The 12,430-nt window shown below is 33.3% G+C and overlaps 1 protein-coding gene across 2 annotated transcripts; it reads right to left on the reverse strand.

Annotated features, from left to right (window-relative positions):
* Window positions 1–3,643: 3,643 nt before the first annotated feature.
* LOC127732564 (uncharacterized) lies at window positions 3,644–12,212 on the reverse strand. 2 transcript variants are annotated; one of them, XM_052241616.1, is made up of 2 exons: window positions 12,106–12,212; window positions 3,644–6,016 (listed from the first exon to the last, which is right to left on the reverse strand). In XM_052241616.1, the coding sequence occupies exon 2, from the start codon at window positions 5,693–5,695 to the stop codon at window positions 3,851–3,853; it is 1,845 nt and encodes a 614-aa protein (XP_052097576.1). In that variant the 5' UTR covers window positions 5,696–6,016; window positions 12,106–12,212; the 3' UTR covers window positions 3,644–3,850. The 2 variants fall into 2 exon arrangements, with proteins under 2 accessions (XP_052097576.1, XP_052097577.1); XM_052241617.1 differs by having other exon boundaries at window positions 12,077–12,117.
* Window positions 12,213–12,430: the final 218 nt, after the last annotated feature.

A 12,430-nucleotide genomic window follows, 5' to 3' on the forward strand; every position in this document is an offset into this window, starting at 1 on the left:
TAGCATGCCATCCTTGATAGAAATGCAGACGTTAAAAAAAGCACTTCACTAAAGCCGGTACATTCCACGGAGGTTACACTTCGACGATTTCGTCATTTACAAAACAAAAAAACAAAATACGTGTGTCTGAAGGAAAATTTGTGTTAAACTTTAATGTTGACACCGATATCGATCAGCTGGATGAAGAAAACCTACGGCTCTCATTTAAAACTGCCCTATTTTTGTTTGTATAGCAAAGACCGGGCTTATTATGACAAACCAAGTAACGCTGAAATGGACTCTAAAATAATTTGCAAATTCACAATAATTTTTATTTCCACCAATTTGCCTTGTTTTTCTAATAAAAACCGTTGTAAGAACTAGTGGGTAGGGCCTCAACAAATTGAGATGTACGGACAGTAATGTAACTTTATAGAAAATATAATTGTCATATGAAAGTAGTTCCTATCAAACTAACTAAACCAGAAAACTTAACATTGAAAATTGCTAATTAATTCAAATATACTGGACTATGACCTAGAAGGCAGGGCCTCAAAATATTCGTCAAACTGATATGTACTGATAGTAATGCAACTTCATACAAAATATCATTGATCTATCACAAGTAGTTCATATCAAACTAACTAAAGCAGAAAACTTAACATTGAAAATTTCTAATTAATTCCAAGTCACCGGACACAGACCTAGGGGGCAGGGCCTCAAAATAGTAATCAAACTGATATACGTACTGATAGTAAAGCAACTTCATACAAAATATAATTGATCTATCACACGTAGTTCCTATCAAACTAACTTAAGCAGAAAACTGAACAATCGTTGACGCCGTCGTCATCGTCGCCGTCGCCAGAAAAGCAATTCCTGTGTCTCGCTATCCGCGACTTTCGTCGCAGGCGAGACAAAAAACAAAATGTATTTTCAAAAAATCATATATATGTTCATACAATCTAATTAAAATATAGATCTCGGATTTCGTTATACTACGTTATACTACATACGAAGATCTAATAAGTACCCTACAAGGTTTCACTTTTGTGACCTTATATAACGTAATATTTGACCCCAGAAAGTATTTATATCGACCAATCAGAATGCTCCTTATAAACGCGACCTAGGACCATGTTGAAGATGGCGACGTAGAAATGGAAAAACAACATAGAAAATGCATTAACTGAAATTTTGCCTTAGTACAAAGTGAAAGAATTGAAATTTGAGAAGAGAAAAATTTTGGAAATCAAAGATTGCATGGTCAGGCTACCAACATGCTTCAAACGGGCTATGGAAAGAGTTTACATACCAGATATCTGCTACCCGATATGGCGATAATCAAGTCTGCATTCAAAGGTAAATTCTCGAAAATAGAGTATTATTAAAGGTTGACATTTTTCTATCATTGGGCAACTTCTCGAGTGTTTATTAAAAAAAAATATTTGTGGAGGATTCACAGTGTACTTTAAAAAAACATGACAATATCCCAGAAAATACATTGCAAGTCTTCATTCTCCTAATTCTCCTACCAAAAAATTATAATTTACAAAGTCAATGAAGATATGGGATCAGATAAATCTAAATTCATTGGAAATAGTATATAAATCATAATGTCATCTTATTAATGATATTCTACTGTGTACTTGCAAAGATATACATGTACCGGTATACTTATGCCAGCACATGCAGAAAAAGTTTTAATATCAGCATACTTTTTTTACTTCTGTCACACACTGCTACATGTTGATATCATGTGGTGCTCCAGATAATTGTTAGGGGAAATTTTCTGCCAAGAAAGAAATTAATTGTTCACTACTCTTGGACTCGGCTACAGTGGGTCAGAATGATAATTAGTGTTTCAGTGTTCATTAAATATTAGTTTAATGCTTTGTGAGAAAAATAACTTCATCCTGTTTATGTACATATAAACAAGAAGATGTGGTATGATTGCCAATGAGACAACTCTCCACAAGAGACCAAATGACACAGAAATTAACAACTATAGGTCACCGTACAGCCTTCAGCAATGAGCAAAGCCCATATCGCACAGTCAGAAAAACGTAGTATAACGAAATCCGAGATCTATATTTTAATTAGATTGATGTTCATAAAATACAATATATGTTAGTGCCATAAAAAATATATGTTCAATAATTTGCATTATGGCGGATACCTTGTATGTATGTACTGGTAGATTCCGCAGTTATTCGGAGCACCCCTCAAGAGCTGCGAGGCACGTTACTGTAACAGTGGAATCCGTGTACACTCGATCCCTATCAGTGTAGTGGTTAATATAAAAATAAGGAGATGAGGTATGATTTCCAATGAGACGACTATCAAACAAAGTGCAAATAAAGTGGATGTAAGCAATTATAGCCACCCGTACGGCCTTCAACAATGAGAAAAACCCATACCGTATAGTCGGCTATAAAAGGCCCCGACATGAAAAATATGAAACAATTCAATTAAGAAAACTAACGACCTAATTTATAACAAAACAATTAACGAAAAACAAATATGACAGACATGAACGAAAGACAACCACTGAACTACAGGCTCCTGACTTGGGACAGGCACAAAAAGAATGTGTCGGGGTTTAAACATGTTTGTGAGACATGGGACAGTGGTGTAACAGCACAACATAAGAACACACTGTAAGATCGATGGCTGCAGTCTTGGAAATTTCAGTACATTAGACGGGTGATTTTCACTCTCCCACATACATCTCTAGTACTTAGACCGGAGTTTAAACAAAAATGGGACTTCGGGGCCTTTGTTTTGAATAGTATACGTTCAGTGATCAGGACTAGCATATTTTTTGCATCATGTACTTCTCATTGCAAATGTGAGACTAAAATGCAATTATTTCAATAACGTATTTGAGCATCATTATTTGGGCATCAATTATACATAATTTTGTTCAAGCAGTGGTTTTGAGAAGGGAAAATCACACACCGGACGTCCCGCCGATAGTAACGTTTTCAGGAATTTAAACGCATAAATAACATCGTGTTTAGAGTTACATCTTCGCCAGCCAAGGGTTACGATCCAGTCCCCTCTTCTCCACCCTTGGCTTATTAAGATAGAATTTCGAGGTAAGGATTTCCTTTGGTCACAGATATAACTGGCTGCACCCAATCTAAAAGCACCTTTAAGATGATCACGTGTAAATGTAGAAAATGTGAATAAACAATTGCCACGTGCTGATTGTGCAATGACAAAGTCCAGTTTGGTTCAATTTTGTAAAAATAAGCTAAGAAACATCGCTGATGAATTATTCACTTGCAGGTGAATAATTCGACCTCATTGAATCCATATTCATGTGACCTTCAATTTAACCCCTTAGCTAGAGATGGGTTACGCATGAATTAGGCGTGTTCAGTTATTAAAAGGAAAAGAATGTCAACATTGAAAGTGAAACAAGGATAAACACTTTGATTGACTGATTCGATCCAAAAAAACTCATTCTTATACAGGTAAAAACGATGATTAACGTATATTTTTAACCTATCCAGGTTTAATACAATAAGATAGAAAATAATAATGAAAAAAATAACAATGGGCAAACGATGGACATTGAAGAAATGGCAAAAGCTTACAATAGCCCTTTGTCTTTTGTGATTTACAATAGCAATGAAGAGAACAAACAACGACTGAGTAATCATTAGGCATGGTGTTTGACTGTGGTACAGAAAACTGCTGTAAATAAAAAAATATGTCAAACAAGTGACACTGTATCTCCAGAGCTAGTTCTAGGATCGTTCGGATTATTTTGATTATTTATCCTCAATCAGCAAACGATTCGTTGTCTCAAGCTCTAGTGTTCGTATAAAAATTCAAAAGAGAACCAAGTGTTTATTTTTCATTAGTTTAACAATTTTAATTTACACCAGCGGGCAAAATGGCTTGAGTCATTTGAAAAATATGCAAACATCTGCTCTCCTATTCGTTCCCTAGCTCGACAGACTACTTCGTCCGGACCATAAGTTTGAAACTCACCACTCGAGTAATCAAACACTGAAACTGATCCATTAAATGGAATTTTCAAAATATCACTTTGTATTTTGTTCTGTGTGAACGGTCCCTTTAATGCATAGTGGGCAATCTCGCACTTAATATATTTTTCTTTACGTTTCATAACATTAAGAACCACTGAACAGTGTTGAAGTTGCCAATATCTTCTCAAAATTATGTCTCCTTTTTGTATGTCGTCCTTTTGTAGAACTTTCTTTCTTGTTACACCAAGCATCTTCTCATTTCTCTCAAAGCACATTTTACAAAGCATACCATGTTCATATTCGACCTGGTTTCTTAACAGTTCGTCACTTAGACCACGGAATCCTTTGTGTAACTGAACCAATATTTTACGAACAACTATTACTTTTCTTATTTGAATACTGAGTCTTCTTCCAGTTACGCACCAAGAAGCAAAATGTTCGCAATTATTATCAAAAACGTTATACCGAAATTCCTCCTTGGCACCACGTAAAGCCCCAATTGCTCGTTTAACTACTTGTCTTGGAGATCTCGTTTTGATACTTCCCCAATATTTACAAATCATTACTATGTCCGTTTTTAAATTGACAGTTTCAGTTGTATCTTTTAATTTTGCTAGTGTTCCTGTATGAAGTATACGATCCCTTATTGTCTGATGAATCAATTCCAAACTAATCTGCTGACTGTTATCATCCTCTGGTGGAATTACTCTAATTACAATTGCATGATGGTCATAAAACCTCCTTGAAAGGATAATATGGTCGCCTTGGTTGATTTCCTTCCAGGTTTTAACTTGCACTGGTTTAATACAATCCATACAACTTCCAGCAGCCTCACTCCCATCCTTTTTTAGCGATTGTAAAGATGTCTGTAAATCTTTCGAATCCGTATCATCATCGGGAACGCCACAAGACAATCGGTCTCTTTTTGATTCTATCTCATCATCGTTCATTTTTCCAAATAAATAATCGGTTTTGTCCATCTTGTGTATTGATTCCGAATTGGATTCAATATTTATGTAAAATGTTGAGTTTCCTATCCTAATGCCGTTTTCAGCAATATCATCAACGTCCAAATTACTCACCAGTGTTGTCTGTGAATTATGTCTAGATAATGTATCTACCTCTTCATTTATCGAGTCCAAATCCAATGGTTTCACTTCTAATGAATGTGTGTTTGTGTTTGTCCATTTAGCAATAGTAATGTGTGACGGGGCTCTTTGCATTATTGGAGAATCTTCTAACATTGAAACTTCTATTGTTGGGTATATAAAATTCAATTCGTCTGACGATTTGTCAGTTTTAATATTATGATCCATTTGATTTTCTTTGTATGTTTCGGTTACTTGACAAACTTCGTTGTCATTTGACTGAATTCCTCTACTTCCGGCATAACATGATTCTTGTGTTCTTTCTTGTTGATTTTCAATGTCCATAACCATGTCAGGTTCAGACTCATCATTTATATTTAAATATACTTTGACATGTGACTGGTTTACAGAATCGTCGACCTGTGTTTCGCCATTCCAACATTTAACCAAATGAATATGTTCATCTTCGGAGTCTATCGGGTTAGTAGTAGTCTGTTGCGAGATGTTTGTTGCCAAGTCGCTAGTTTGATCTTCAGTAGCATCTCCCGATTGGTTTTCTCTTTCACTTGAGTCATCTCCTGGATAAATTTCCACAGAAGTTTCTGATTTATTCCTATCCCCCATGTTGTCTCCTCGTTGATGTTCTGATCGTATTAATACCTTTTAGACGATTGAACTATCTTATAACGACTCTGGCTTATTGTACGTTGTATATTTATGTGAACAACTGATCGCTGATTTATTTCGAAATCCTGTCTCTCAGACAACAAAGCAGTGTCAACATACAAAGTATTTTTTGTCATTCTATGTCACTTGTCATCTGTAAGTTTCCTAGTTATTAAAGTTTAAAGGATATTCACAGTATTCCTTACTTATCTGGACTTTTCATTCGAGCCCGCCAGTAAAATACTTGGTATTTTTGCAGTTCAAGTGTATATCTTTTCACTGAAATGATAAAAAAAATCACGCGTTTCATATACATGTTGCCTTGTGTTGGGTGGGTTTCCACTCCATGTTGAAAACCATAGGGCACTAAATTAGATGTGATTAAACAAGAAGTGTGTGGTACTGCTCTTTTAAATAATGCATACCCCGCTCCTGTTCTTTTATATAATGTATACCCCGCTCCTGATTTTGAAACATGCTGAACAAAAAATACATATACAACAGAAGGGACATGGTACGAAATATGAAGAAGCTATGATTTGTAGTTGATGCGGAAAATGTGACAAAATGTCTTGGACTCGCATTATTTCAAAGAAAATAATATATACTCTGCTAACAGAAGAGTCGGATCTAAAAAGAGGTCGAAACAAGATATAGTTATGGGACTTGTTTCTCAAAGCTGTCCTATAATCTGTCCTAAGTCATATCTTTTATAAAATTGGGTTTTAAAATTTGGATTATGATGGAACAGACTTATCACATGTCTGAGCATGCACATTAAAGCTATTTGAGGACTATCATAGTTAGGATGTCCTACTAGTAAAAGAAAGTAGGAAATTAAAAATGAAAATGTATAAAAAATCATTATAACCTATTAAATTATTTTGCTCTAATTCTTACCTGTTTTATCCTTTTCCGGACCTGTTGATTATTTTTATCTCATCAACAGGTGGTTCGTTTGATCTCAGTTTTTCATTGGTCAAAATTCTATTATGTTGTCAAATTTTCTTACGTTACTCAAAAATTCCTATTGTGACGTCATGAAAAAAGGTGACCATGCCTGATGACGTCACATAGAAAGAACACATCTTTTTGCAGACCATTCGAAAAGAAGGATTATATTTGTCTGAATATCGTCTAAAAATCATTAGAGAAACAGATTCCACCACCAATTATCGTGCAAAACGATATTTAGGTTTCACCTCTGTAAATATAGACAATGCAATTTCCCATAGGAGCTCTCTTTACGGCTAAAACTGTGCCACTTTTACAATGAAGTTTCGTAAAAAATTATATCCTAGAATGGAAAGTTGATAGGTACCAGTCTTGTATTACAACTCCAGTTTCCGGTGCATGTCAAAACATGGAGGTAAATAAAATAGTCCATTTTTTTCTGAATTTTTTTCTGGACTCAATTTTTTCTGTTTGATTAAAAGTTTATGCTGAATTGAAACATATATATAGATTTTTAAAAAAATCTTGCATCTTTTTGGGGATATCAATCCAAGAAAGTGGAAGGATATCATGTTTACTGGAAGTGGTGCGGCCTAGTAAAAACAGCAAACAGAAAGTAGGAAAAAAATGTTTTGACTTCAGGGTTACGTAACTTTTTATTCTTCGTGGCATGACCCACTTTTTTTTCGATTAAATCACAATTTCACATTAGTACATACATGATATGAACATGAAAAGTTTTTTCTATGTAGCATTTTTTATTTTTTTATTTTCAAAGATCAGCTGTTTTGCATGTAAGCCTATGGAGCAGTCAATTACAAGACTGCAACCTGCATAGGGTAATTTTTTCCTATCTTCACTGCAAGGAAGTAGCTCATGTGGACTTTTGTGTGCCCAGAATGACAAAACATCATGATTAAAGGACGTTTTAAGAAAAAAAATCATGGGGTATCAAGTTACAATGAAAAACTTGAAATTATGTAATAATTTTGATTTTTGATACAAGACACCATTCAAAAGTATAAATAGATATAAAGCACATCAGTTTGAGGTAAATTGAGATTCTGGTAGTATTAAATACATGATGTTTAATTAAAAAGAACATAGAAAGATTTCTTCCTCTATAAAATCTTCTTCTTGTGATGAAAATTCTAGTTGCGCAGTTTCATTGAAAATCAGTGTAAAGTTGAAGGGACAGCTACTTACAAAAGTAATTTTTTTCTTTATGGTTATTATTTTTATGGCTCAATTGTTGGCATATAGATAGAATATGTATAAAATGAACTTTTGGTGAAAAGATTTTTACAAAATGTTCACTTTACAAGAGTCTATGACCTCTTTTCCTGTTTGCGGCACTGTATGGTTAATTGAAAATTCCATATTTGGGTAAAAATTTGTTCAAAAAGTAGAATTTTTCTAAAACTATCCATCATAACAAGGATGTTTGTGATTAGGTGTGACAAGTAATCAATATTCTTACCAAAAACACCAACTTGAGTATTCATTTTGTTTTTTCTTGAATTTTATTGCAAATTTTATATGCATTGGGGTGTCAAGTACAGTCTAAAAACCATCATATAGTAGGCATGTATAAAGACATGTATAGTAAAAAAAGAGAAAGGTTTGGTCATTCTTGTCTTTAGATAGTTGAATTGCAACAAATTCTTCAATATGAAAAAGTTTTGGGTAGTTTTTCAATTTTGACTTAAACAAGAGGCCCACTTGGGTAGATTTCATGGAAAAAAGGGGGAGGGGTAAACTATTGAATGTGGTTCAATCAAATAGAAGGAAAAAAATAAAAATAAGAGATAAGAATTCTCTTCTAGCTTCACAGTATCCAAATAATAAGAAAACATTCATAAAGATAGATTAGAATGAGATTTACAGATCATTTGATAGGCATGACTTATTTCAAAATTTTGCCTTTTTTCAGAAAGAGGTACTCCTTTAATATTGGGATTATATTTATAAATACAACTCAACAATTCTTTTAATGGCTTTTTTATGTTCAAATATGGCTACTTAATGAAAATAAGTAAATGATTTATTTTTTTTAAGACATGTCATTATAGTTATAGGGTAATTTTTTCCTATCTTCACTGCAAGGAAGTAGCTCATGTGGACTTTTGTGTGCCCAGAATGACAAAACATCATGATTAAAGGACGTTTTAAGAAAAAAAATCATGGGGTATCAAGTTACAATGAAAAACTTGAAATTATGTAATAATTTTGATTTTTGATACAAGACACCATTCAAAAGTATAAATAGATATAAAGCACATCAGTTTGAGGTAAATTGAGATTCTGGTAGTATTAAATACATGATGTTTAATTAAAAAGAACATAGAAAGATTTCTTCCTCTATAAAATCTTCTTCTTGTGATGAAAATTCTAGTTGCGCAGTTTCATTGAAAATCAGTGTAAAGTTGAAGGGACAGCTACATACAAAAGTAATTTTTTTCTTTATGGTTATTATTTTTATGGCTCAATTGTTGGCATATAGATAGAATATGTATAAAATGAACTTTTGGTGAAAAGATTTTTACAAAATGTTCACTTTACAAGAGTCTATGACCTCTTTTCCTGTCTGCGGCACTGTATGGTTAATTGAAAATTCCATATTTTGGTAAAAATTTGTTCAAAAAGTAGAATTTTTCTAAAACTATCCATCATGACAAGGATTTTTGTGATTAGGTGTGACGAGTAATCAATATTCTTACCAAAAACACCAACTTGAGTATTCATTTTGTTTTTTCTTGAATTTTATTGCAAATTTTATATGCATTGGGGTGTCAAGTACAGTCTAAAAACCATCATATAGTAGGCATGTATAAAGACATGTATAGTAAAAAAAGAGAAAGGTTTGGTCATTCTTGTCTTTAGATAGTTGAATTGCAACAAATTCTTCAATATGAAAAAGTTTTGGGTAGTTTTTCAATTTTGACTTAAACAAGAGGCCCACTTGGGTAGATTTCATGGAAAAAAGGGGGAGGGGTAAACTATTGAATGTGGTTCAATCAAATAGAAGGAAAAAAATAAAAATAAGAGATAAGAATTCTCTTCTAGCTTCACAGTATCCAAATAATAAGAAAACATTCATAAAGATAGACTAGAATGAGATTTACAGATCATTTGATAGGCATGACTTATTTCCAAATTTTGCCTTTTTTCAGAAAGAGGTACTCCTTTAATATTGGGATTATATTTATAAATACAACTAAACAATTCTTTTAATGGCTTTTTTATGTTCAAATATGGCTACTTAATGAAAATAAGTAAATGATTTATTTTTTTAAGACATGTCATTATAGTTATAGGTACCAGTCTTGTATTTCAACTCCAGTTTCCGGTGCATGTCAAAACATGGAGGTAAATAAAATAGTCCATTTTTTTCTGAATTTTTTTCTGGACTCAATTTTTTCTGTTTGATTAAAAGTTTATGCTGAATTGAAACATATATATAGATTTAAAAAAAAATCTTGCATCTTTTTGGGGATATCAATCCAAGAAAGTGGAAGGATATCATGTTTACTGGAAGTGGTGCGGCCTAGTAAAAACAGCAAACAGAAAGTAGAAAAAAAATGTTTTGACTTCAGGGTTACGTAACTTTTTATTCTTCGTGGCATGACCCACTTTTTTTTCGATTAAATCACAATTTCACATTAGTACATACATGATATGAACATGAAAAGTTTTTTCTATGTAGCATTTTTTATTTTTTTATTTTCTAAGATCAGCTGTTTTGCATGTAAGCCTATGGAGCAGTCAATTACAAGACTGCAACCTGATATGCACTACTTTTTATTCAAGGGTCAAAATATAGGGCTGTGCGGCATATTTTTAACATTTATATTATATATCTCCCCAAAAGAGGCGTGGTTTGTGAAACAGCTGTGCAACCATTATCCACTTTCGACAGTTAAATTTTAAATTTTTGAAACACTCGGCGAGCCTCGCGTATTAAAATTGAAAATTTAACTGTCATGAGTGGATAAATGTTGTATCACACTCAATGCAGTGGAAGAATCTACATTTATAACATTAATCAGTTAAATATTTATATAATTTTGGATGAGTTGAATTTGAAGTGTCACGGTTTCATACTTTACAGATTACAAGAAACTGGTACGAATATTTCTTGTACACGAAAAAACATGCATGCGGATTTAATTACCTTGTGGTGCCACTTCCTATGACCGGCCCAGTGGCCGGTACTTTGGTACTGACATGAAAATACGGATATCGTGTTATTAAAAATTTATGCAAAGTTTTGGAAATTATTTTAGATAAAGGAATAATATCCCGCGTGCATGCAAAGCTCTGATTCCTTGTCGTCTTCGGCTATACTTTTTGTCCTTTTTTGTTTATAAGCTCTAAATTGTTTCAATACGTTTTTGGATTTACAATGTTTTGGCCTCGAGCAACACTGAAGAGACATTTATTGTCGAAATTCGCATCTAGTGCACAAACATTGTGCCGTTTATTTTATTCCTCATAGAGAGACCAGATTGTCATACCATATTTCCTCTTTTTTAAAACTTATGGGGACTATGTACTTAGATCTTCATGTTTATGAAATATCTGTATTCGTATGCATAAAGCAAACAGGAAGCAGTGACAATTTAGAACAATATGAATGATGGACAGACGTAAGCACGAACGAACGAACAGACATTATATTCCCTCCTTTGAAGATGTGGTGTAAGCATATTGTCTTATTGCTCGATATCGCTCATTAACTTAATAAATGCAGTACAAATTTCAGATGTAGTTAAATGTTTTATTTTCCACAAATGAGATTTACAACGACTTGGGTAAAACTTTTCACTAATGCATAGATTTCCTATCCCAATATACATACTAAAACCTCAAGACTTGACACCATGTTGATAGAGTCGTAAAGACTCATCGCCTATTAACTAGTTTTTTTTTAGTTAACGGTGTTTTGAGATTTTTTAGCAAATTTCTATGACATACTAAGCAAGAGACCCTTCACAAAAGTCTCCCTATCTAAAAGCCTTGTTTTTATAGGTGTTCTTTTAAATTTTTAGTGCGTTTATACGCTATAATAGGCATCTTTTAGAATTGTTACAATATTCATCTCTTTGCAAAATCTGCCAAAATTCACATGGATAATTGTATGACAGACGTAGTTCATCTATATATCTAATAGATAGATCGTTCGAGAGTTTGCCATGCAAAATTTCAACAGAGTACACGAAATATATTCATTAATTAAACGATATAATTTCTGCAATTTCCCGGAAGCATGTATCAGTTGAACGCAACCAGTTGAAACATGACATAGAGACTGGTTTTCTTCTACATCTCACTAAAAGATGATGACAGTCCATGACTGTGTTGAAAATAGTTCGTACTACCTACCTAATGTTCAAGTCGTTCGTACTACCTACCTAATGTTCAAGTCGAGCTATATGGTTATACATCTGTACATGTTTCCCATGTCAAGGTTTATACATGAAATAATCGGTAAGATCTACACACATTTAAAAATAACTCCTTTAGTAGAAACATCCGGTAAAAGGCGACACTTACCTCATATACATATAGAAGGCACACATTTATCTCACATGTATATAGTATGGACTTTTCATATCTAAAATTCATTCCTGATAAACTGGAGATGGAAAACATAGCTGATTTATAAACCACCCCTCTTTTGGGGAAAATACTCAATATAGTATTGACTTGTCATGTTTGTATCTCATTTATCTCACA

This window comes from Mytilus californianus, unplaced genomic scaffold, assembly GCF_021869535.1.
Source record: "Mytilus californianus isolate M0D057914Y unplaced genomic scaffold, xbMytCali1.0.p SCAF_25, whole genome shotgun sequence".
NCBI classification, from domain to species: Eukaryota; Metazoa; Mollusca; class Bivalvia; order Mytilida; family Mytilidae; genus Mytilus; species Mytilus californianus.

Excerpts from the sequence above, each read along its gene's own strand:
- LOC127732564 (XM_052241616.1), bottom strand. The coding sequence starts at position 5,695 with ATGGGGGATAGGAATAAATCAGAAACTTCTGTGGAAATTTATCCAGGA.